The following is a 26,218-nucleotide window of genomic DNA, read 5'->3' on the forward strand; positions in this document are numbered from 1 at the left end:
AAGGCAGGGAGACGTAGGTTGGGTTGTTTTCGAGGGATGAGGTGTGGGAATGGCTCTGGGCTCGGTGGTGTGTGCTCAGACTTCAGCTCTTGTGTAAAAGGGTTAACTGCACCACTTAATTAGCGGCTTGTCTTCATTTTCTTCTCTCTTCACTCAGAGTCAGGACTAAAAACACGAAGGAAACGAATTTTCTCCTTCTCCTTTCTCTCCAACGGACTTGGTTGTTTTTCTGTACTTTAGATAAGATTTAATAGTTCTGTAACACTTCTAGCTACCAGCTACAAGCGAGCAAAATGGAGGAGAACCTAGCTAGTTACAAGGTCTTTTAAAGCTAAACAGTCCAATAAAGAACTAACACCTACATTATTTATACTTTTGACCCAATAACCAAATTCCTGTGACCTGCAGTGCAGCACTAACTATCCGACCAGAAACTGCTACCTGAAAGCATGAAGAATAAGAAAGAAGAACACTGAAAAGGAGACAATACCCAAAACCCTCCATCTTGTCCCATACCTACTACTATATTATGAAACCTTCAAATTCAAAACCCGTCACCATGTGAAACCACAGACTTCTATTCCAACTACACACTCATGACTCCATCACTCAAATTTGGAAGCCTCAAGTCAAAAGCAATGTTCTTGGGGTCAGTGTCAGAAAGCTCAAAACTCCCACGTTTCTGGGTTCCAACACTCTTGGGCAGGAGAGCCAGTCCTGATGGTGCCAACCTCCTACCAGTGTCTCCTCCTCAAGGAGCCAGCCAGAGTGCAGTGATCAACAGGCAGTTTTGGGAGGGAATTAAATCAAGCTGTATTCAGAAAAGAACTCCATGTTGCTGTTAAAATGCACAGTATTTAATCCAGGGTTGGTGTATATATAAGAACAAATAGATTGCCTAAACTATAATGAGTTTTATGAAAACAGTGCCCCAGAGAGAATTTTTACTGGACTTTCAGTTTTGCTTTGTAAGTTATATAAAAGTCTTGTGTTTTCTCTTTCACATTTTTCCTAAGAGATTTTCAGTGTTACTAATTTAGAAGCTGTTGCTATAAGACTGAACTGCAGAAGTGGGCAAAAGCATTGCACTATGCATTGCATGGAAGAGTAGTTGAAGTGTGCTTTGAAGTACACATTGAAGTACAGCAAGCTGATGTTGCAGAAGGAAGCCCATCAGTTTTAGAATTTAGAGCTTCTTTTAATCTCATTATTACAATGTATATATGTATTACTGAGTCATTTTGGAATAGGTGGTTTTATCTTGTCTGTCATTTGAAATACTGATTGAGTGTTCAGGGGCTCTGCAAATAAATTCAACTTCTACGCTCTATAAACTCCAGCAGGTTCTCAGTCTTCTAGTGTTGAGTATACTTGTGCACAGCTTTATGCATCTGTTTGCTTGAGTTTTTGAGCTACACTAAACATTTTTAGAAATAGAGAGGAGCTGCAGCACCATTAGTTTGCTTAGGTTGGCTTGTTGGATGTCATTCTCCAGTTCCCTTACTTCTGTGACCTCGAATGACCAGTTTATGGTATAGTTCTGTGTGTCCTGGCCCAAGCAGAAGTGGTGCAGGGCAGAGCATGGCCCAGGGGCAGAGCTGGTGTCACCTGCAGAGATGTCCCACTCATGTCCCCAGTGCTGGGCAATGGCGTGAGGACAGACAATGCTGCCTGCTCCTGCCTGCTCCTCTGGCAGCACTGTGCACAGAGTGTATGTGTGGGGACAGCAGCACCCAGGAGCACTGGCACCTCAGCTCCACCACTGCAGGGGGCTGTAAGATAGGAGTGGGGATGTCAGGTAGTCAAAGGCTGTCCCAATCCTCTGGTCTTTGGGGGAAATATGACAAAGAGCTGGTCACAGATGTCCAGCAGGGCTGGCTGGCCCAGGGGTTTTGTTACTGGGCTCCACATATGCTGTGTGGGGAGGGCCCCAAGAAATGGATGAGATGCCAGTCACCCCACAGGTATGTCTAGGTCATGCTGGGGTGCAGGAGCTGAGTCCAGGCTGGGGAGAGGGAAGTACTGTGGGAGCTGTCATGGGGCCACTCTGCACAGTGGGTAGCAGTGAAACCAGGGAGTGGGGAGGGCAAGAGGGTCCCCATGGGTCCTTTCTGTCATGTTGAGGCTCCAGCAGGGACTTCAGAGACACCCAAAGGGTTTGACAAGCCAAACAGTTTATTCAAGCATTTAGGCAAGCAAAATTTAGTTAAACAAGTGTATGGCAATTGTAATAAATTTTCCCTTTGAAGAAGGATACAGCTCAAGCATTCTTACTGCATGTCTCGTGCTGGAGGCTGAGCCCACTGTCCGGGGGCAGAAGCAGGTGTTATGAGTGATGTTCTATTTTTTCCAATTTATCAAGCAACAAGATTAAATTTAATAGTAAGTTTTTAATAGTAACAAAATGAATACAATCAAAGTATTGGAGATGACAATTAAAGTATTGGAGATGAAACAATCAAAGTGCATATATTTAAGAATATACAAAATTTGGCAGTAAGTAATTTAGTATAATTGAGGTTCGTATAAAGCATAAGCAAAACCGACCGGGGAGGGGCCCCCCTCCGACCGGGGATACGGGGAGTGGCTCCCATTCCTCACGTATCAAAGCATCCAGGCTAACAATCCCACTTATATACTGTAGGCTACAGAAGTTTCTAGAAAGCTCCTCCTAGTTTCTATTCCTAAAATTTACGTAACTATACTGCACGGCGCATGCTCTACTAATGGGTTAGGGGGTCTCTTATCCTTTTGAGGGTCATATTTCTGATGAAGGCTCATTATCTTCATCAGTGACCGAGGTGTGACCTGCAGGTAGCGCAGGCGCCCTGTGTGACTGAGCAGATGTTTTCCATAACATGACTTTAATTAAGTCCCATGCTTGGAATCATTCCATTTTTGACAGCTTCAAGGTTGAAGCTGTATTTCTAGATGCTGCTTATCAGACCTACGTCCTTCTTCTATTCTTATCTGACTTTCTTCCAACTTCTTTCTTTGACTCCCAACATCTGGAAGATGTCTTTTATCCTGTCTCACCCCTCTCCCCCCCTCACTCTGTAACAATTGTCTTCTATTGATCTAAATACAATTTTGTTAATATAGTTACAACTTAATTAGCACGAATCACATTTATCACACAGGGAAGAGTCAGTTCTCCAGAAGCTCCAAGTCCTCCAGGTATTTCTGCACCCAGAGAGCCTTGGGGTCTGTACACACCTGCCTCCCTCTCCTGGTGACCATGCTGTTGGGGAAAAAAATAGTGTTGAGGCACTCAACCAGGGCATCAGGGTGCCTATGCTAGGTCCTGCTGGTAGAACCCTGGTTGTCCGTGCCCATGCCCTTCCCCATCCTGGGCACCCTTGGACACCCTTGGGGTGCTGCCCTGGCTGGTGCACCCTGGACCCTGGCAATGTTGGGTACTTACACCACGGCTTGCATTGAGCAGAAGGCGCTGGTCCTGTAGGCATAGTGGATCATTCTGCGCGGAATGCGGGATGAACTGTAACTGAAGCAGCAGGAGATGTCTTTGGTTTCTGTCAGGGCAGAGACATGGGTGCAGTGAGACTCCACACTGTGGCAGAGGCTCTGCCTGTGGCTCCCAGGGGATTTGCCATCACCTGTGCTGTGTCCTCCAGGCACACCCCCTGAAAACCTCCATCTCTGAGGCTTAGTCCCTGCACTGGTGATGGCCATCTGCTCCCAGCCTTCTCCATGGACATGAGGTTCTAATCAATGGGGATGGGACTCTCTCCTGGGGAAGGAAAACCTACCATCGTTCTTGGAACGTGCAGCATTCCTGGAGACTCTGTGATCAGCCTCAGCCAGGGAACAGATGGCCACAAGAAGCAAAACAGCCAGGGAGGCTGCAAGGATCCTCATGATGCTGGGAGGGCTTAGGGAGCCACGAGCAAGGCTGGAGCTGGGGTGTCTGTAGGGCTCTCCCCTGCAGGGTAGCCCCTGCTCCTGCTGATCTCCTTTTATAGCCTCACCACTGGGTGGGCACAGGGCTTCAAGAAAGAAAATTAATGTATCATACCAGGAAAAGAAACTGCAGAAAGGGAAGTGCTGGCTACAGGTCAGCGGCTTTCAGATTCCGTTTGTGTGTCTGGTGGGAATGGGCAGAGCCCAAGCCCCCCTGACATGAGCCCTGCTACGGCTGCAATGACTGTTGGCTGAGAGCAAGGCTGGGACATGACCAGAGTTCTGAGAAAAACCAGAACAAGGCGAGACATATGAAAAAAAGGAGGAAGTAGCAAGTTTTGTAGCTTGCTTTCTGGGTGTGCATTCTTGGGGTCTTTAGGAATTGATTATATCCTACCTTTGTCAAGCAAGAATTTTGCTGTAGTGGTGTGTCCGAGGTGGCCCCCAGGTGCAGGTGCAGCCCCTGAGGGGGTAGCACAGAGGCAGCTGGTGTCAGTGCCACACTGCCCAGGGGAGCCTGGTTACCTCTTGCCCAGCACTGCTAGTGGGCTGCCTGGCTAGTGAGAACCACTAGCCACAGGAACAACTGATAAAACCGTGTACCCTTTCAAAATACCTAATTTCTGCAGAAATGAGTCTTTTTGGGTAAATGAGGATCTGGTGTATGGTTTAGATGGCTACCAGAGCATCCCTGGTGGGTTGTTGGCCTGTGCACTGCCAGGCATGGGTCATGAACACCCCTAACCTCACCTTCTGTGCCAACTGTGCCAGCTCCTGCTGGTTATCAGGGGAAAGTTTGTATAATCCCTCTTCATTGTAGTTTGTAGAATCCCACTTCATTGTTCCCTGTCTGGCTCAGCTTGCTGGCCTGGTACTGTGGGAGGGGAAAAGAGGGATGTTCCAGGGACTGTTGGAGGTATGGGGCTAGGAGCCATGGAGTGTCAGCTCTGGGGACTCACCAATCCATTCTTGTGGACACTGAGGCTGTCCTGCTGGCACTGTCAGCTCACTGGCACAGCCTGAACAGTGCTGGGAGACAGCACCAGTGTCACCTCCAGAACTGTGCTGGGGTGCCACAGGGGTTAATATCAGGAACTGGATGAGGGACAAGTCAGAGCACCTTTCACAGTTCAGAGGCCTCTGCTTGCACAGCTGGGCATCAGCTAAAATCTGCTTTGGCAGGTGCTCAGGGGGATGTTCTGCACTCACCATCCTCCTTGGGGACCTGATGCTTCATTTTTGTGGGGGAGACGTGCACAGGAGTATCTCACCTGCTTCTCTGGCAGCACCCACTCCCAGCTCTCCACGTGGACTTTGGGGTCTCATCAGTGGGGATGGGGCTCTCTTCTGGGAAGGGAGAGCATACGTGGCTTCTGGGAGGACTCAGCAATGCTGGGATCACATAGATGGGCTTCAGATGGGGAAACTGTAAAAAAATAAGAGAATCATAATGGGGAAGTAGAAAGAAAATCAGTGCATCATAACAAGGGCATTGTCAGGAATACCCACATTTGCTGAGCTGGTGAAAGCAAGGAAACCACAGAAGGGGAAGCACCGGCCACCATGTTGTGACTTTCAGATTCTGTTTGGTCCCTGGCATGGACTGGCCAGAACCTAAACCTGCCAAGAGCCAGGCTGGCACATGCAGCTCCCTAACAAGAGCTCTGAGGAAAATCAGGGCAAGACTGGCAAAAGGGAAATAAAGGAGGGAGTAGCAATTTTATGTATCACTACACTCTCTGATTAAGAGTCCCTCTCCAGCTCTCTTGTAGGGCCTCTCTAGGCACTGGAAACTGCTCTAAGGTTCCCCAAAAGCCTTTTCTTCTCCAGGCTGAACAAACTGAACTCACTCAGCAGTGAGCTACAGCCTGGTCTTGTGAAGACCCACAAAGGTACCTTAACAGTGTGTGTAATCCTACTGGCCCTACTTGGACGTGCAGGTTTTTTTTTGTATTTTGGATTAGGTATTAATAGTTTGAAGGCTTTTTGGCCCTATACAGATCCAGGTTCATTCTTGACAAACTCTCCTGGGTTAGTGTTAGGGATTGATAGCACAGGAGCTTTACAAATCAAGATGGCTTTGGAGATGCCTGGTTGTCTTTACTTGGTGACAGAAAACATTCTCCGTGCCTGGCATCCATCTCTCAATATGGTTTTGTAAAAACAGAGAGGGAACCTTTTTCTTCTTCTAGTAATATGAGAGAAAGCATCTTTGTGGATCTTATACATTGATTTTTTAGAGATATGTAGTTCCTTGTACTCTAATTCACCTTAAATTAGAGAGAATTTATTCAGATGTGCTTTAAGTTTTCCAGGACAAGACAGTTGAGAGATATGTATCTGGACTAATTGAGCTGAGCTCTCTCACTGAAGACACAATCCTGTTTATCAAGAGATTAAGCCTGTTCTTTCACTGCGTGCTGTTCTGTAAATCTCAGACCAAGGTCAGAATCAGCTTTTAGACATTAATGTTTACTACTTCAGCAGGGCTAAAAGGACCTGATATTCCCTTAAGGCATCTGCAATAGCTCACTGGGATGGAAAGTCACAGTTGTCTTAAAAGCACTTTGCACACCCATCCCTCAGTGGCCCAGAGGCTGACAGCTGTACCTGAGACATTGCCTTCTCAGGGAAAACTCCATTTTCAGCTCACAGAAGAGCAAGCTGCATCACAGCTCCTGTCTCCATGATTCTCTTCATGGGTCACTGTCCTGCCCAAGCAAACCCAGGGAATGTGTCCTTTTCCAGCATCAGAAATTTTGTCTCTGCTTTGTTCCAAGTCTGAATTGTAGGAAAACTACTCTGTTGTAATGTGGATGAGACATTTGTTGTACATTGAAATTAAGTTAATCTATGTAACTCTTTTCTTTTTCTGAAATAGCTTCTTTATTTTCCTTGGATTTAATTCTGTGCATCCAAGCAGAAAGTTAAACAATGTCAGACTGAAGAAAATGAATTGCATAACATGCTGAAAAGACGAACTGGGGAAATGCTCGTTTTTACATTCCCTTCTTACCTATGTCTTTAATGTGAATTACTGGAACATCAAAGAGAACTAACCAGTTTGGAATTTATTTTAAAAGATGTATTCTCATAAAGTGGATGATTTCCTCTATTCATTTAATTTTAGTGGAAGAAAAAAGCAAGCCTCGGTATTATATTATTACAAAACATCCGTCTAGAGTAGTTAATTTTCAGAAGTTATAGCAGCTTACTATTGCTGTTTTCCTCCTGGAATTACTTCCTCAGCTAAATTGTTTAGGGCTGATGCTGAAGATAAGTGTATGAAAACCTACTTACCAATTCTGCCCTTTCAGAAATGATCTTTGCAGCTGATTAAAGTGAACCATGACTTGTTTTGAGAAGAAACAAAGAACTCAGTGGTATTCTTGGCTCTTTGTTTTAGTGCTCCTGACTGCAGCTCTAGATGACTTTTGGCTTCAGGAGTGAATCCATCTTTCCTTTCTATCCAACTCTCAACATATACTTTTAAAGGCTCTTTTTAATTTTTTTTTTCATAAGTGTGCAGGGAATAAGGATTTTTAGGTAGAATCTTGACTTGTTTCAATGAGATCGAGTTTCGATATTGAATATGTTAAAAATTTGAAATGAGAGATGATTTCTCAAGAGCTCAGAATCCCAGAAAGCATCTTTGATTTATAATTCTGACACTAATGTTGTGAGACTACCTGCATTTTTAATATAAGTATATAGGTAATTTTTGAATAGAATTTGGGCTGTAGATTATTGGTATAAAATAAACAATGAATGCAAAATAAAAAACCGAATTGCTAACTGGTATCTCACCTGCTTGTAAAATGCTGCTCCTCTCCCGAGATGAAGCCCATCAGTGGAATTCATGGTTGGGTCTAAGAAAAAAACATGGTTGGGTCTAGTTAAAAAAAAAAAAGCAAGAGCTCTTCAGTAGAACAGAACACAAAATAACAAAAAGTATTCTGAAGAATGCCAAGTGCCATCTCCTTGAAAACCATATACTTAAGTGCTATATTTTTCTCTCATCATCCTATTACAGTTAATTTATTGTAACTCCAGTCCTCCTGAATCATCCTTTCTGGAATTTGACAGTGCAGTGTAGAAGCAAACCTGGCAGATGTGCTCCTTTACATCAGTTTTCTGTCAGAGCAGCTGTGTCCTTTTTGTCAGGAATTTAGTTAAGGGCTCCTTCCAAGTATGGTTGCAGTTTCACTTGATCCCCATTTCTCCTCAAAAATGTAGGACAGCAATGCCAATGGCTTCTGCAGTGCTATTTTCACAGTGAGCTGTGGCAGTAGGAGGTTATCAGCAAGTGTACCCGTGTGTCCTGATACCTTGAATAATTTCTGCCTCTTGGGTCTCTGCCTTGCTTACTTTCTTTTTCCTATCTTCCTTAGGTCGTGTTATTCCTTGTTTACATACCTTCATGAGCTCCCTTGATTTTTCCCTTTAGCATTGACATCACGACTTTCTAAGTTTATATTCATAATTGGTACATTATTTTTCTCCCATTCCTTTTCTGTTGTGTATATAACTTTCAAACTTTACCAAACACTTGTACCTTTCAAACTCCTAGCTCTCTTTTCCCAGATGTGCAAGGAAGAGTTGTATGTTGCAGTTTGCATTATTCAGATGTAGCTCAGTATATTTTTTTATATCTGTTGAGACCTGCAGAAGCACCCCTATTTTCTGGCATGTTTGTTATCAGAACTTGTGAAGAGAAACAGCAATATTTTTCAAGTTACTGTTATATGGGGAATTTAATGCTTGGTAAGCAACCTTCAGCAGTGGCTTGGCATTTTAGAGCATTACAAGCTCTGGCATTAACACTTGAAAATGTTAAAAGGAGTAGTTTTCATTCCCTTTACATTTCATTCTCATTACTTTTCCTGAATTTTCAGCTATTTAGGCAGAAGGGTCATGGGAACTGTAGCAAATTGAGCAAATTAGCAGATGGATTTTTCCACTCCAGCTGAAATAACTACTCTTCCTATTGAAGGTTCAAAGGGAGAATTTCAGAGCTAGGAAAAAATCTACATCCTTTGTTATGTCTGAGATCTTAGTGCTTCCTAGTGGGCATCACAGAGAATTCCTCAAGGAGGGAGAGACTGCAGTTGATTTAGAAGGACTTCACCAGCCAGACACTGATTTCAGGGTATTTTGTTGCACTTACTGGCTATGAGACATTCAGATGTGCAAGGCCTGAGCAGCAGTGGCTGAATATCTGATCAAGAGAAATGAAACGAAAAGGACAATAATTGTAGAGGACGATGAGGTCATACCATTCTCAGGAATGGGAGCAATTCTCATAGATTTGTAAGTTCCTGTGTACAACAGCCTGAAAAGGGACTTATGAGCCAGAAGAAGAGATTTGTTTCTTACCTGAAGTGCACACTATCCAGGTAGAGACGTGCTGCAGAGGAGAGCAGGCAGGGTTTTACAACACAGCAAGGAGTACTGAGCTTACAAATAGGAGAGAAGTGGTGAGTGTGTGCTATGGGAGGGATGATGAACTGGCTTTCATTGCCATAGCCTGGGTCAGAAAGCAAGAGGAAAGGCAGGAAAGCCTGCAGTAGCTGGTGGCATCCTGTTATCCTCACTTTTTCAGTTGCATTCCATTGCTTCTGCAAGATGGGCTAGTATAAGAAAAGAAATCAGGGTAATTGTCAGGAAAATTGTTTTCTGGGGATAAGTGGTTAAATGAAAAGAATGATTCTGAAGAGTGTTACATATGGCATAACTAATATTGAGCACTACAGATGACAAATCCAGCAGCCAAAAATAAAAATAAATGGGAATCCAAATATGAGCCACTTACTAATTTTTATTTGTTTTTCTAGATAGCATCCAAAATGAAAACTGATCAGAAAAGATGGAAAATTAAAATGAGCAATCAATAATTTACTGCACTTGGGAGTGAGTAGCAACATCCAAATATGGCTGTTCATTGCCATAGGGTTAGGAAGAAGGTACACAAAAGGAAATGGATGATGTCTCCAGGGTTCCTCGAAGAAATCTGATGTCTTTCTTCACCTGTCCTACAGGACACATTGCTGAAAGGTGTGGCCAGTGCACATGCTTGCGGCAAGACTGCAATGGATCTTGAGCTGGAAAAATGCTGTTGTTTTTTGTACCTCCATCCAGAACACAGTTGCTCTGCCCAATTAAACCAAATGCTAGCAAGCCTGTGACTCTTAACACTGATTACACAGAATTCATGAGCCAGTGAGCTGTGTTCACTGTCATCTTGTGGATAAAATCTTTTCAAATATTCTCCTTCCTTCCAGACTGCAGTTCTATGCTTGGTCTGTACAAAATGTTCTTGGAAGGGAAGCATAGGTAAAAAAACTTTTTGGATATTTCCAAGAGATTGAGAATTATTCCTTATCCTGTCCTCCCTGTCTCTATGTACTCAGCTAGGTATGAAATCCTCATTTTTCATCACATTCTGTAGACCCTTCTGGAACCTAATGCTAAGCAGATGCTGTTTCTCTTGAGATGATCATTAAAATTAATTGTTCATAAATTAGGCAGCGAATAAAATTTGCTGTCAGTACTTACCTGAAGGTAAGTAGGTAAGAAGGGTTTTTTAATTTTAACCAGAACAAAATTGTGTTTTCGAGTGGGCATTGTTAGCTGCATTCTAGTGCATTGAAAATCTATGGCTGTGTCCAAGGAAGTTTATTGTGGCCCAGGATTCCTATTTGTCACCTATTTTGGGCTGTTTGTTTTCCAGAAACTACTTAGAGTATTTTTGCAGATTTCGAGCACAGATGTATTCCCAAACTTTCCCTGGCTATATGGATTATTTGCGACTGGTTTCTTTAATTTGAATGGAGCAACACTAAAGTCCAGTGTAGAAGATACTGGAACATATGTATAAATTGAAATCAGACTTGATTAAAGACACACATATTGTGAAAAGGAAAGGTAAATTATTCTTGTACTGCATAGCTGGCAATCAGAGAAAAAGAAGATGGAGCTACTTATCCTTATTTCTTCAGCCTTTGACAGCTGGGCAGAAAAGCTGAGTCATATTGACTGACTGTTGGCAGGTAAAATAGATTGGGCCAAGCCTATTCCATGAAATATGTAAAGTGAAATTAATCTCCACAGAAACTTGGTTTTCAACACTTTGACATAATGGTGAAGAATTTAGACTGCTTTAAGCTACATTTGTCCTGTCATTTATGTAAATCCTTTATTGCAACACTGTTTTCTCAGGTATGTGACTGATCAATATTTAGGAGGTTATTATCTCCAAGTATTTAATCCAAGAAAAAGTTGTAATTTTGTTGGTTAAGATATACTTTTGTTGACTAAGTTATAGGGATTTCAGAGAGAACTTTATGTATTCAAGGAGGGGATGATGCCATCTGCTTTGCACGTCGATTCTGTAGCCTGGGGACTTGGGTGTTGCCATGGGGAGCTGTGTGTCAGTCCCATTGTAGTCTCTGTTACTGCTGTGTTACTCTGTTACTCTTACATTGTGTTTGCTAAGTCACTCAGGACCTGATCCGAAAGAATTTTAAATCAGAGAAAATCGGCTTTTTTACATGGGTTTGGGGGCAGTCTATGCTTGCTCCCAGTGGAGAAATAGATTGTCTCTGAGTCTGAAAATGGGCACATTCTATTTTTGGATTATTAAAAAGGCAGTAAATTAAGGTAGAAGTAAATATAAGGTAGAAGAAGGTACACAGAAAGAAATGCTGTCACTATCAAATGTCACCACTGAAGATGAATATTAATAATTATTATATTATAATTTCTGATATGATAATATCAGAATATCAGATAATAATTTCTGATGTGAAGAGCATCATCAGGAGAAATGTAAGGGGCTAGAGGAACTGGGATGATGTCTACTGCTTACTTTTCTGTTCAGCTTCTATGCCTTGACATAGAAGCTTTGGATCTAGGTTTTGTAGAGGCTTGCAGGTGAGTCTCCCAGTTGTCAGCTCCTTTCAGAAAGGTAGGTAGCAGGCTGTGCATGAGAAAGAAAGAAACAAATAAATAAATACAGAGAAACCCTCATAAGATTCACTTCTTTGGAATAGTTTTTGGCCACAGGAGGGCAATACTGTTCTATAATAAATTTGGCAAGTGTTATTCCCTGAAAGTCTGGTTTGTTAGCAGGTACCTGGGAGGAAATGGGATTGATCATAGTTAACAAAATCATCAAAGTTGTATTGATCATTGCCTTTAGCTATGTTTGCAGGCGCTGAGCAGTTGGTTCTCCCAATCCTCCTTTCCAGAAAAGCAAATTGCAGCACAGAATCTAAGAGCTGTGATGACATCTAAGGAGCTACTGCTTCTGCATCCCTGGTTCAGGTTGGCACTGGTTTGTGCTGTCCTCCTTCCCAGCATCTCAGCTGGAGGCCAGAGCCAGGAGGTGGCACAAGCAATACAACAGTGACTGTGGCAGCCCCCAGGGTCCTGGTGGAGGGCTCTTTGTCCCTTGTCTCTCAGCTCTTTCAAATGAAATAAGGAGAATTTTAACTGATAATGGTCAGAATCTCGGGGTGTGTGACTCTCACTAATACTGATAGGAGTATTCAGCTGGGAAAGGTGGATTATATTTTTCTTTTTTCTTCAGAAGATTTTTTTGTGTTTTCCCCAGAGGCTGAGGACATGTTCTTCTTTACTAGAATCCAGGCACAGGAGCAGGAGTCCTAACTTATTAGGCTATTGATTTATGCCCTTGCTTTTTGCTGATTTATGCCCTTGCTCTTAGCTGGTCAGATAAATCTCATTAGTTAGAAGATTCTCCAGAGAAGCAAGTGTTGTGGGTTTTAATTCCCCAAAGGAGATTTGAGTTGAGTGTGCATTTTGTGGCTCTTAGAAGAATAGGAGATACCACTGTTTGGTCTTATGAGAGAAAATCAAAGCTTCACTGTGTTCTTTATGAAGATTAATCTGCTAGGAGTGCTTCGAGAGCAGTGGATTTAAGTTTTAAAGGGAGGTGAATACTTGTTTTGCAAAGACTAAGAGTTTGAGAATGGTGTTTGGCAGAGTCAGACATGTGAGTACATTTGAGTACTTAATACATCACCTAACGTACTTCAAATACTTAAACATTAATGTGAAAGTAGTTTGTGCAGTCTGGGTATCTCTTTATTTTAGAGACAGCTGTACTCCTCAGACTAACAGAGAAGAACAGGGAGCTTCCTAAGGGCCAGCTCTGTTATCACTGTTACGAGTATGACAGGAATAGTCTTCAAGAAAAATTAAAGTAATATTAAAAGTTAAAAAGGCACATTTATGAAGGATAGGTTGCTAGCTTCCAAGCTAACCTTTTAGGTCATCTGGAAATGAAAATGTTTCAGAGAATTAATGCTACTGAACTGCTGCCCTTTTAGCTTCTGTTTCTGAATAAAGATTCAAAGAGGTCCCTTTCTGAAAGACAATTCTTCTGAGTGATGTTTTTCAGTTTGTAGTTTGCACACTGCCTCTGATGGATCTGTGAATGTTGAAACTCTTGTCTATATCTTTTCTTTAGAAGGTGCTGAACTTCCATGGAATGTGTCTAAGGGAAGAAAGAGCATTTATGTCAGGTTTGTCTTAAATGTCAATTTATTTTATGCTTTACCTTTTCAAGTGTGTTTTAAATACCATAATGAAGAACAAAATGTTTTGTTTTGCAGGAATAAATCTTAAGGCTTTTATTTTTAAATTTGTCTGAGGTGAACTGAAACAAATCTGACAGTTTTAAAGTTATTGACTTGGCAAAGAGGCCCAGAAACCCAAGGAAAATGGCAAGTCCTTTGCAGAGCTTGTGGCCCAAACTGGCCATTAACATCTTCCAAACTACTGAGTAAATTTGGGAGCTGGTATCCTCAAGTGCTCTCAAAAGAGAGGAATTCCTTCAGGTGAGTGACAGCCAATGTCTTTTTGGCAAAGGGTGGGAAATGATGATACAAACTATGATGTGATGAAGTTTTTCCAGCTAAGTTTTTTTTTTTTTTCTAGGAGAATGTACATTCTGCAATTAGACACTAAGGTAAGACTCCTTTTATTTCATTTTGCCTATCACTTAATTTGTGTGTACTCTGAAGATAAAACAAGTGGAGCCAGTCACTCAAGTCTTTTGTGTACTTTTGAATGTAATCCCTTTCTTACTTCAGTCCATAGTCACTTTTTCTGCTCAAACCACTACATTAAAAATCCCATTATTGACTTTACTGTCTTAAGTATTGAAGAAGAGTTGGAGTAGTGCTTTTGTCAGTCTTTGTGTTTTCGAACGCTTACAACATGTGGAAACGTTCATGGCAAAGATGATTCTCATGTTGCTTCCACCTGAGATTTTTTCCTGCTCTCTAGCACACGTAGTGTATTCCCAGGTAGATTTGCACGTATTTTCTGTCACTTCAGGAGAGATCACGAATAGTCAAATGTCAACTGAATGTCAGAGAAATGGCTCTTATAATGAAATCTATTAAGGTGTCCAATAGCCCCGTGGAGAAGAGAAGATAATATTGCTTTGTGACCTTTATGACAAATCAAACAAAACAATAAAACACAGAAAGCAATGCCCTTCCTGGGGCTGAAGCAGATGGCCAAGTGTTGGTAGAAGTTTTTTGCTTTATTGTTATTTATATTTTTCTTTTGCTTTTTAAATAATTTACAATTATTATTACTTCAAGTGTTTATTTTTGTCTCACTTCTGAGTATTAGTAGGCAAACCCAACTTTTTCATTCTTTTGATCCTTTGTTTTTATTATGATCAACCTATTTTTATGACAAGTCATGGATATATTTGCTGTTTCTTTATTTGCTGATTTAGAGGCTAGAAGAGGCCATGAGGATTGTCTCATCTGACCTCCTGTACAAGCCAGACCAGGGTACTGAACTCCATAATTCCAGCACAGATTCCTTTTAAAATGACATTACATTTTGTTTCAAGACTTCCAGTGACAAAAACTCACTATATTAACTAGTAAGTCTTTGAAATCCCTAGTTGCCTTTGCTTATGAATTTCATCTTCTGTCTATCCTGGATGTAATTAGTGTCAGGTGGCTGCTATGGCATCTGGATACATCTATTTTTTTGCTCATGAGAGAATACTTGAGAAGAATGACAAAGAATAACTTGTCTTGTTCCTCCTGGACCCTAATGCCTTTGACAGTCCACCTGAACTATCCACAAATATTTTTGGTTTAAACTCGGAAAACTATCCACACTGGGGTTTTAAATTGTTTTGAAGGCAGGTGGGACAGGTGGATTATCATTCACAAAGGCTAACTTTATCCAAAAGTCCAAATGTTCCTCTGTCAAAGAGGAATTGTATTTCCAAATACCTAAGTTAGAATATTTGAAGTTAGGCTTCTGATTATCCAGGGCCCGGGAAGATGCTCTCTAAATATTCCATAGTGTCCACAATATACTCTTCTAAGAGGTTAAATTTTGTTCCTTTTTTCTTTAGTAGTCCTTTGGGTACCTGTGGGGGACTGTTTGAAGGAAGTGTATTTCCAAAAAGAGTGGATCGACTTTCACTGAAGAACCTGTCAATGAAGAAAAAATTACTTATACCTGAAATAATGGTAGTTTTCTTACCTCTGCCAGACAAATTCTTAGCTGGAGACTGGTAGGTGCCTGTTTAGGCTTTTAGATGAGGGAATAGTTCTATTCATATAGGTCAAGTACATTTAAAGTTTCTAATAATCAATCACATAAATCACCTCTGACCTCAGTCTGCAGAGATGCTGTGTGCCATTTGTTTAGGCTATTGTGCTTAGTGAATAGTTTAATATTTTTTCAGAGTTTTGTTGTTATGTTTGGTTTTGTTTTATGCTTTCACCTGATGACGAGCAAGCACACTGTGTGGGTTTGTTTCTGAGCTCTAGAATGCAGTAGTGGTTTGTCACTTTTTACTTACACAAGGTCACAGTGACACTCAAGCTGGAGAAAAGTATTATTCCTAAACATTGGGGCGCATGAATCACAGATATTTATTGTTAAAAAGAACAGTGCGCTTCAGTGAGCCAGCTGTTCAACACGACCCATCAACTTAAGGGACCAGAGAGGTTTTCAGCAACATGACCAGCACGTGCTGCAGAGGCATGGTTTCTTTTCTGTGAGCTTTCCCAGAACTGCTGATATATTCCAGGAAAAGCCTCTAATGACTTCTATTCAGTGTTATGAAATCTCATGTAGCAGCTAAAACTTCCTGAGCAGGGCTGTCTTTGGCTATCTAATGGCTTGCTACTGATTCAGTTCTCCTTTTGGATCATGGACAGAGCTGTACTGGCTGACAACTGCTGTCACCACAGGTAAACAAAAAGAAACCCTGTAATCCAAATTAGACGAAAATTATGCTAATGGAAAAATATTTTTGGCTGTTTTACAGATTTTCAGGGATATCATGAGAATCTTAAAATAATAGATATTTCAAACAGAGTTGGAATTAAGGAGAAATAAATGAATTGACCACTTATAAGATGCATGTTCTGTTCCCAGCTCCAGCAGTGATCTGCTCATTACCTTTAGAAAAGCTTTTTCATCATTTTTCTCTTGCATACTGTTGGTTAAAAGGGTGAGCCTTTTGGGATTGGAGCCCTCTCAATGTTCTGCTGTTTGATCACACCCACTCTTTTCCTTTTGTGGCTTCTATGTTCTTCTAGTGAGCAAATGCTAGCAGGAAGCTCCAAGGCTGTAGAGACACACAAGTCTGTATTCTTTTGCAATTGAATTTTTTTTCAGGTGTTATTATCATCACAAGACACAGCCCATGGATCCAAAGCTGTGTCAAAGGCTGATCCTTGGTGACATACTGCAATAAGGGGTGCTTATTTCTATCTGTTTGTGAGCTATTCCAGGGGGAAAAAAGCCAAAGCTGCTTAAGTTTATAAACCTATTATGTGGTATTCCAAAAGGTCAAGTTGCTGTTCTTTTAAAATACAATTTAATTGAAAATGGACAGTAGCCTGGATCTTCTTGAGGCCTAATGAAGTAGACTATTGATATGCACCATGTGCTCCTGATTAAACTCTGAAGGCTAGGAATGTTCAGCCAATTATGCAATTTGTGAGACATTGCCCAATTAGTTTAGGACAGAAGCAGGTACACAGAAAGATACTTTATGTGTTCCCTGTAAACAAAAAACGCAAACTACAAAGTGCTGAATTATGTACAGGCTAATAAAGGCAATTAATTATTTCAACTCTCTTGTTGCATTTTATTTACCTCCTATTTGTGTATAGTAGAAATTTACAGTATAGCATAGTAATTTACAGTTAAGCTTAACAGTAAGGAAACACAGATACTCATAAAGAACAGGAACCAAGGATACAGTTTAACGTCTGGAAAAATCCTCTTATTTTTTATAGTGAATTTAGCAGTTTCTGCTGCCTCATTTTACAAATTTACCTAAGAGCAGGGGTTTGTGTTGTCAAATTTTCTAGTTAAAAGAATAGCATTTAAAGAAGTACAGGTATGGTTTTCATGATTAATGAAATTTTGGATCATCTTAAGCAGGAAAATATTCACTGTGGAGGATGTTTCAAACACAGAAAAAATAACTCCATGTATTTCAAGTTTCAGCTTTGTCTTTATGGTTTATCCATTTGTATAGACCCCTATAAAGTACAAAGACATATCTGGTCATGTAGTATTTTGCAAAAATGTGTCTGAGCATGCATCTTTCAAAAATACAGAAAAATCTCTCAGTGTGTTTAAAACATCAGAATTATCTTTTTTAATAAATGCTTTTTTATTATAGAAAAAGGGAATGTTTAATTATCTCTAGCCTTGGAGTCACACAGGGGATGTTCAGCAGATTTGTGCAATTTGTTAGAGCAGCAGTTGTTTCTTAACCAAAGGAAATATTGACACTGGCAAGTAAAGACGGGATAGCAAGCAATTCAGTCTCCCCCATGGAAAAGAAACACCACATTGCAGAGGCTTTAACTGAAAATTAAAGTTTTGTGTAGTTTGCTTAGCTGGTTATAAAATGTGCTTCAGAGCTCCAGAGTGTCTGAAAAACAGGTTGATTTAATCATGGACTCAGGGGCTTTATTCACATGAGCAAGAGAATTAAAGTTCAGCTACTTTGTTGTGGGCTAATCGTTAATCCCAGGGTGGCTGTACCAGGGGTGGAGAGATAGGACTCAGGGTGATGAAGGGTGCTTGGCAGCCTGGTGCCTGTTCATTGTGTTTGTGCTGAACAAGGAAGCAACAGGAACAAAAAAAAACCAACCCAACCACGAATCCTTCCGGGAGTTTATCAGGCCAGAATTAAGGAGTTTGTTTCTTTGGCCAGCCAAGAAGTTTTGGTGGAAACTGATTCTTGTAAGGAGTGCAGTTGCACTGTGGAATCTGACAAACACCTGTGGGATATTTGTATTGCTGCTAGGGGCAGCAAACATAGGGACATTTGCCTATGTCCCAGTCCTGTCTCTAAAGAAATGATAAGTTCTTCTGAAGAAATTTTAAGTGAACTGTGTGTTAAAGGTACCTTCAGTATACAGGATACAGGAGTGGGTAAGCAAGACAAATTCCATACAAGTTAGGTGGATACTCTGACAGCCAGACCTGTGAGTTAACAGAGGTTGCATCCTTCTGTGGCTGCATTTATCTTTACTAGAAAGCTGCCTGGTAACCCCAGTCTCTGGTTTGGGTAGTCACTTCTGCAGCTCTGAAGGGTGTCTGGATACTTTGAAAGTACTCAGGTATTAACTTGGCTCATTTTTGGTATTTTCTGGGCTGTAAAAGCTGATACTGACTGTTCCTGTCCATCCTTTTCACTTACAAAATCAAGATATACATTAAACTGTTCCTTTAACTAGTTCCTCTCTATCAGGTATCAGAATATATTTTACAAAACCTTTTTTCTTAGCTTTATACCATTTACAACTAAAATTAATTAAAAATAAATCCCACAACATCATATAATTTACTATTTAAAGCAGCTATGAGGTCCTTATACAAATACTGGAAGTCAGGAGTGCAAATATCAGATTAGAAACAGATAATTTAGGCATTCTCCTACCCTTCCTGCCATGTTTTGTTTCCAGTGGGAAACAAAACCATTTGGGAAGAAGAGCCCCAGGCAGGGCTCTAACTTTCATAGTTTAGGAGAAAGCAGCATGCAAAGCAGGTAAACACACAGAATACATATAGGCACAGCAGTGAACATGGTGATATATGGCACACGTCTCTCACTCTGCTCTTACTGTTTCCCTGGAAGGCACTGAAACATTGAAATGCCCTGTTCCAAGGAAGGATCAAATCATAATTTCCTAAATGTTTCACACAGCCAAATGCTTCACAAGTCTATCCATTTCATCAGGAGCAAGCACCAGCACTCACCTCTTAGTGGCAGTTTTGTGTGACTGATACACTGATTTTGTAGGTCTTCTTGTATTTTAACATATTGACCATATCTTTTGCAAAATGAGGGATGTTTCTCCAGGACTGGAGTCTTAACCTTTTGGTAGCAAGTGCTACATAAAGCTTTTCCAACGGCTGGAGATTTTATGAGATCTTTCTGCCTTTCAGACTTTCTGTGTGAGGTCTTCAAGAAGCTCTGTTCTCTTTTTGGCCATTTTTTTTGGTGATGACAGTAAGAGCATAATCATCTTTGAAATGTCAACTCTTCTTTCTTCTTGGACAGAAAAATGACTAATAGTGCTAGAGTTCACTAGGAAAGACAGATGATATTATCTGTCTTATTTCCAAAGAAAGTAAGTAAAAAAATAGATATGAACTGTGACTATGAATGCTGGAGTTACCATTTCCTGTTACAAAATTAGATCAAAACACTAATCACTGAGTGTGTATAAGGCTGTTGCTGCTTCAGAGCATAAATTTATTAAATTATATCAATAATAATTACTAGAATATTAAAACCTGATTTTACTCCCACAAATACCTGCCAAGTACATATCCTAGCTAGTTTCAGACTGTCAGTTTATTTTTATATTGTTTGCAGCTCAGAAAATTTTGCAGATTTTTGTCACTGCCCACAAAATTGTACTTGGTGAATTTAAATTTGCATTTTGTGTGAAATTTGTATTTTGCTTGTTTCCTCAAAGTCCCACTGTTCTTCACATCTGATGTACTCATATATTGTCTTTAAATTTTGTGTCATCAGGAAACTTCATTGACATCATTTTCTTTTGGTTGATATAATTATTAAACACATTAGCTAACATCAGCTCCGAGACTGATTCTTTAAAAACTCCAAAAAGTAGAATCCTGCCATCCCTGTCAACACTCCAATTCCTTATTTATATTGGAAAATTTACCTCGATTTCTGAATCTCACTTTTAAGGCAGTATTACAGGCTTTGTACCATATTCAGTGCTTTACTGAAAAATTAGATCTATTTTCTGTCCTATTGCAAAATTCCTGGGGCTTAGCTCTCACCCCCACATCATGTTTATTCTTTAAAAGACACCTGCCATTTGCCAAGTGCTTTATGCTTGACTTTGATTGTAGTAATAAGCTGAAAAAGTGCACCTGTGATTATTTACCAAATCTAAAATGTAATTCAAAGGAGAAACTGCAACTTCCTCTTCTAGAAGCTCTAAGTTCAATCTACCAGATAATCATGTATTTAGGGTTGTGATAAAAGATGCATAGTGTCTATGAGTCATACATATTTTTTTATGTCAGATCCAAAATTATAGCTCTCTTTTGATAATTTTTACACCAGAGTCTTGCCACCAGAGGAAAAAGGTGAAGGAACAGCATCTGAGAATTAAATACCATGTGGAGAACATGACAATTTGCCTTTCCTGAGTTGGAATTAGAGTTTAATTACAATCAAAGAACCCTTCAACCTAAATTGGAATTGCAGATTTTACGGCCACATCTGACTGTTCATGTCTTGTAAGTAGCTTCATAGAACGATTTACATCAGCTTATACTCAGTTTGCTAATAATGCTTCTCTAAGAAAGAGCTCCAGCAGAGATGATGGGCAATGCTTTTGAAATCTCCAGGTCTTCACTAGCTCTGAATTTGTTTCTCCTTCAGTTTTCAGATATGATATTGTCCCACAGCTGTGCACCTCTGATAGCAAAAGTCTGCTTTTTACCTCAGCCCTGACTGGAAAATTCTGAAGCTGTAGTTCTAATGAATTGTTATAGCAAATGGTGCACCTTATCTGGTCAAGCAGGTCACCAAATATGCATATTCAGTCTACAAGAAACCTGCATTATTCATCTTCAGACAAAATGATAGTGTGCTGTGGCAATAAAGACTCTACACTGATACCAGCCTCCACCTACACCAATATCTTACAGTTTAATTTTTTGTGTTGAGAGAATTAGTTAGGATACATTATTTACTTTCAGCTACTTGGCCAACTGGAAGTGTTTCAGATGTGGATTTGAGGTTTTAACACAAATTGGAAGGAAATGACTTCTCTTTGAGAAAAGCCAAGCTGCTTTCTGTATAGTGACAGAACAGGAGAGAAAGTACGAGCAGGCTCAGGTAGAATTAACAATAAAAAACAAGAATAGTGAGCACTGCAAGTTGGTTTCATGTAGATAAAACCAGCTTTTTCCTCCTAAGATACAAAGGAAAAGCTAATTTTTGTTTGCATGTATTATATAATGAATTGTAACTGATTTTGCACAGCTAATTTGAGAATCCTTCTCTCTGAAATTGGAGGGGAGAAATCCAGGCCTGAATGTTTCATTGTTTCCACTGTGCTCTTGATTTTGTCTGCATGTTGGCTTGCATAACATTGATAGGGAGACATCCTGTTTGCATGAAGGGCATTGTATTCCTGTTAAACTCATTTTACCAGTATTAGTGAACTAGAAACCAAGCCTAACCTTTGTCTTTTCCTCACCTTCAAAACTGGCCTAATCCTGAATTATTTTCATAAGGGTTGATGAATAATAGCTCATGAGCACTTATGTAGCAGTTCTGGATCTTCACAAAAAAAGCCTAAAAGAAGGTTACCCTCTAAGCTGCATTTAAATTTCCTCTGTAGTTTAAAAATCTCAAAGCTTTTAATAAATATTATCAGTTGAGTGCTCAGAACATGGGGGAATATAGCCTGTGTTTTTAGAGGCTATTTCAAGGTAGAGCTCATGTACCCAGCATCTTATTCTCTCCAAGCAGGGAAGATACTGAGATGCCCTAAATCCTGACTGTACTTCCCATCCCATAGTGCTTGTTCCACATGCTTTCATTGCAGGTGTGTTTAGTTTAGTCCCCCTCATCAATTTTAAATTCAAAATGAATACATTTGTTTAGCTGCTTCTTTCAACAAACATCTCCAAAAAGATTAGTATCACCAAGATCACCCTAAATCACTCCCAGCTGATGAGCACAAACATAATATGATTTGGAAGCTTCAATTTTAAGATTGCTTTAATACCTCCAAGCTGATCACAGCCTTTCACAACTACTTGTACACCAATTATACATGTAAGTGCTGTCCTGTTTCTTCTCCCACCTGTTTATGAGAATGCCTCTTTACAGGAATCTTTTTTTCTACAAAGGTATCCTATTTCAATGCCCTTATTTCAAAGCGACTGCTGCCAGGGGAAATGCACTAGTGCAAATACTTAGATTGCTGGGGAAATGCTGGAATAAGGAGTTTGACTAAAAGCCATCAAACAATTCTGCTCATTGAGAATTAATTTTTTTTATCTCCTTGCAGACTATGTGTTCTCTTCAATTTACATCCGAGTGGGCTGTTTAGTAAATGGCATGACATCAGACTGATCAGCACACCAAAGTGATTGTTCTCTGTGTGCCATGGAATTTGGGGATTTTTAAGATTTGAATGGTGGTAGCAGCAGCAGTTTTGAGAGAAGAGTGCTTTCTTAATCGAGTACAGCATATCCAACCAAAAGCTCCCTTCTCTCTAAGCACTTAACTTGCCTGAATTTAGTGGAGAGGGGCAGAAAACATACCAATATAATGAAAATGTGTAGGGAGGCTTTCTTCAAGAAGAAAGAAATGCCATAAAGACAGTTTTGAGAACAAGATATTGATGAAGATTTGACTGTGTTGAAAATGAGATGTGTAAATGTATTAGTTTTCCTTCGATGCTTCAAAAATACAGTTTTCAACCTCTTGACTGGAACGTACTTGAAATCATTCTGCTTCTTGTCAGACTCTGTCAGATGTTCTTTAAAAAGGCTATTTGGCAGATGTATGAAACAACACATAGAAAAGGCCTTAAAGGTTTCAGGATAGTGTCTGATAGCTGTGTGAGCTGCTGACCAAATGGACAATTGCAAACATTTTGTGGCACATTTTGCTCTCTTCTGTTGAATCACCTCTGTCTTTCTATGTCTGAAACAAGACCCCCGAGGAAACACTTGGGTGTGTGTGTCAGTATCTCCTGTTCTTACAAAGAAGTGTCAACAGCATGGCTGAATCCACTCCCATAATGGGCTTCAGAGAAAAAAAGTGTGGCAAAAATAGGTTGCTGACACTTTATATGCATTGAGTTTATAGGCATTAAGTTTACAAAAATATTAGGCATGCCCATTAATCTGTTATGAGCAATTGCCTTTCTGGTAATTCATCCATTCTACCATTCATTGCATTCTGTCCCTGCCAAATTACCAGCATTTCAATGTGCCAAAGCAATGTGCCAAAAATCAGCTGAGGCAGTAGTTTACAAGTGACAGAAAAGGGGCCTATTATATTCAGAAGAGCTTTGGAAACCAAAAACTATGCAAGTCTAAGTACATTACAATTTCAGAGAGGCAACAAGCATTACAATTTTTTTATTGCTATTTAACCAGTCAATAAATGAGGTCTCTGGAATATTTGAACTCTTCATAAGGCTTTAGACTGTACTGTCTTGTAGATAACCAGCTTTAAAGATTTGAAGATCAATGTAAAACCAAATGTACTCACAATTTATGCTAAAGACTTTGACCTCTGGAGAATATTTAAAGGTTGCAAAAGAGAAAACTCAGAATGTCGGCACATTAGATCACTATAGCTCTCTTGCATCGAGTTCAAGGATTTTTTTATGGTTGAAATGTTAAATGTAATTTTCAGTAATATGCTTTAATGCATGTGCATTGTTTTATGATTGCTTTTAGCCAATTTAAAAATTGCAGAGTGCTTATGCATGTCTATTAATTATGCAAATGTGATAGTTTAAAATAATGTAATTTATTTCTTCTAATTTGGTGTTACAAAGACAAAAATTGTTGCTATGTAGAGGGAAAAGTCAAATGAGTGAGGCTCAAACTCAACAGACATTTCGTGAGATAATGCTGTCAAGTAATATAACTGTCAATTCTGACAAGCTGGGTTTAAAAACCTAGAAAATCTCTGTTCAATACACAATTCTTCACCCCTGTCGATAGTTGTTAATATAAATATGTTTGCTCTTACTTCTAGGCTTTTGAGACTCTCACTTTTGTTTGCTGGTTTTTCTATCTTGAGGCTTAGTCAATAAGTTCTCAGTGAGAATTTCTATACTGTTAATGTATTTAATTATCAGATATTTGTTATTTCCTTATTCTAAAGGGATATCTTACAACAGTACATTTCTTCTCTGGGATGAGTGTATAGATTTTGGATTACACAATGCTCTTAGAGGATATGTACAATTTAGAGCAGTTTAAAAGCTTCTATTGTTTTGGCACATGTTCCTATGGTAAGACAGGCATATATTTTGACTCTCATATCCTCAGTCCTTTAGTACTTCTGCCTGTGTAAAAAGTAAAGAGAAAATCATGTCTGTGCAAGGGGCAAAACCATTTATTACCTCAAGACCTCAGTACTTCTGGCCATGTGTGCTGGGTTCTGGCAATAGGGGAAGGTCAAGAGATGAATTTTTCCCTGTGATGTGACTGTCCTCTCAACGTGCTGTAGTTGCACAGGATTTGTCCCTTCCCATTAATTTTGCCTTGCAGAAGGCAGCAAGAGTGCAAGGGACTCCTGTTCTGAAGGAGGACGCTGCTCTGCAGAGCCTTGTGCTTATTCCACAGCTCTGCTCACACCCAGACTGACCCAGGGCTCCCCTCTCCAGCAGGCAAATAACACTGCCAGGCTGGAGCCTGGAGGTTTGGATGGAATTCCATTTCGGATAGATATGAAGATCATTGATGCATTTTCAATGAGAATGTGTTTGTTTTTTGCTAAAACAAATGAGGACAACTAGTCAATAGAGTAATTTATGAAGTGTTTGATGGAGTGATCACTGGCAATTGTAAGAGAATGCAGTTTTTCTAAAGCATCTTGTGTCAGTCATGACTGAAACCAGAGAATGTCGTCAGCCTGCAGTATGCAGAAATTAGAAGTTGATTTCCCAAAGGTCCCTTCTGGTCTTTCAGAGGAGGAGCTCCATTTTCTTGTCATTAAATAAAAGCCATTTCTGCATCAATAATGAACTAATTGTTTATAATTGTTAATTGTTTTGGCTTAGTGTCTGATAAAATTCTGCCACTTCCAAACTTAATACTGATTTTCCACCTGTAACATTTTGTAACAATATGCAACAACATCATCCAGGATAATTTTTTTTTCTCTATCCTGCAAACATCCTTATGTGTAGGTGACTTCATTAACCATAATTTGGATGTTTTTAATCACTTTGATAAAGACAACATTAATTTGTAGGTAGTGCTAAAATTTTAAAATCAGAATGAATGGTATTGAGTGAAAATGCTTTGCAGAAATCTCAACATATTATGTCAATAAAATTACATTTATGAGGAAGATTAAAATCTTATCAGGGACTCTGCCTTCTGTTAGATTCACAACTTCCAGCTTTAGTGAAGGGAAAAAATATCAGGATAGCTTTTCACTTTAGTGGTTGAAGTGAACTGAAGGATTAACCTGTCTTTCTCAAAAGGCAGACATTCTTCTGCATAACTATATCTGTGGCATGTTCATTTTCAGGAGCTTAGACCTTTTTTATGCTGCTTCAGAAACTGGCAGATGAACTGGAAGACAGGTTTCATTTCACATACTTTAATTGTATCACAGCTCTTGCACCATCCAGCTTGCTTGCTGAAGCAGTGGAACATTGCAGATTTTCATTAATACCTGTCAGAAGTTTTAATTTACCAAAAAAAATTCAGGATCAGACTGCTGGATCCTCACAGTTTTAGAACATGCGCTTGTCCAAAATCTTCTCAAAGCTGATGGATGTGGGTTTGTTTCAGAGGTAATAAATTTTCTGCATCTGTGAGCAATTTCTGCTTTGATAAAGGGAGACAGCGCAATACATAACGGTTGTGCTCAGGCAATGTTCTAGAGTAGCACTTTGGCTTTTTCAAGTTGTCAGAGCTTGATTGACTTCAGTGGCATTGTTCCAGTTTGCACAGTCTGAATATTTGACTCTGCTTCTGACTGAACTTTTTTTCTGCC

General features: G+C 39.9%; 1 protein-coding gene and 1 long non-coding RNA gene across 11 annotated transcripts in view; one reads left to right on the forward strand and one right to left on the reverse strand.

Moving 5' to 3' along the window:
* LOC148223868 (uncharacterized) overlaps nucleotides 1-26,218 on the forward strand; it is a 207,389-nt gene that overhangs the window by 401 nt on the left and 180,770 nt on the right. For 2 of the 4 annotated variants that reach the window (XR_015803008.1, XR_015803010.1), the window contains exons 2-5: nucleotides 13,415-13,469; nucleotides 13,560-13,784; nucleotides 13,885-13,915; nucleotides 20,570-20,745. This is a non-coding gene — a long non-coding RNA (uncharacterized LOC148223868). Of the gene's footprint in view, nucleotides 1-157; nucleotides 1,335-13,414; nucleotides 13,470-13,559; nucleotides 13,785-13,884; nucleotides 13,916-20,569; nucleotides 20,746-26,218 lie in introns of those variants that run through there. The other 2 variants (XR_015803009.1, XR_015803011.1) reach the window with 2 other exon arrangements.
* The window catches only part of LOC106865258 (C-C motif chemokine 4-like), an 87,263-nt gene continuing 63,202 nt past the window's right edge, over nucleotides 2,158-26,218 (reverse strand). Inside the window, exons 2-8 of one of the 7 annotated variants that reach the window (XM_088163073.1) lie at nucleotides 15,213-15,416; nucleotides 11,789-11,899; nucleotides 9,298-9,551; nucleotides 7,729-7,790; nucleotides 5,193-5,347; nucleotides 3,425-3,533; nucleotides 2,158-3,241 (exon numbers count right to left, since the gene is read on the reverse strand). In XM_088163073.1, the coding sequence (XP_088019199.1) occupies nucleotides 3,148-3,241; nucleotides 3,425-3,533; nucleotides 5,193-5,247 (258 nt within the window). In that variant the 5' untranslated portion in view covers nucleotides 5,248-5,347; nucleotides 7,729-7,790; nucleotides 9,298-9,551; nucleotides 11,789-11,899; nucleotides 15,213-15,416 and the 3' untranslated portion in view covers nucleotides 2,158-3,147. The other 6 variants (XM_088163074.1, XM_088163072.1, XM_088163075.1 and 3 more) reach the window with 6 other exon arrangements.

The sequence above is a fragment of the Sturnus vulgaris genome, chromosome 4, assembly GCF_052056855.1.
Source record: "Sturnus vulgaris isolate bStuVul1 chromosome 4, bStuVul1.hap1, whole genome shotgun sequence".
Lineage (NCBI taxonomy): Eukaryota > Metazoa > Chordata > Aves > Passeriformes > Sturnidae > Sturnus > Sturnus vulgaris.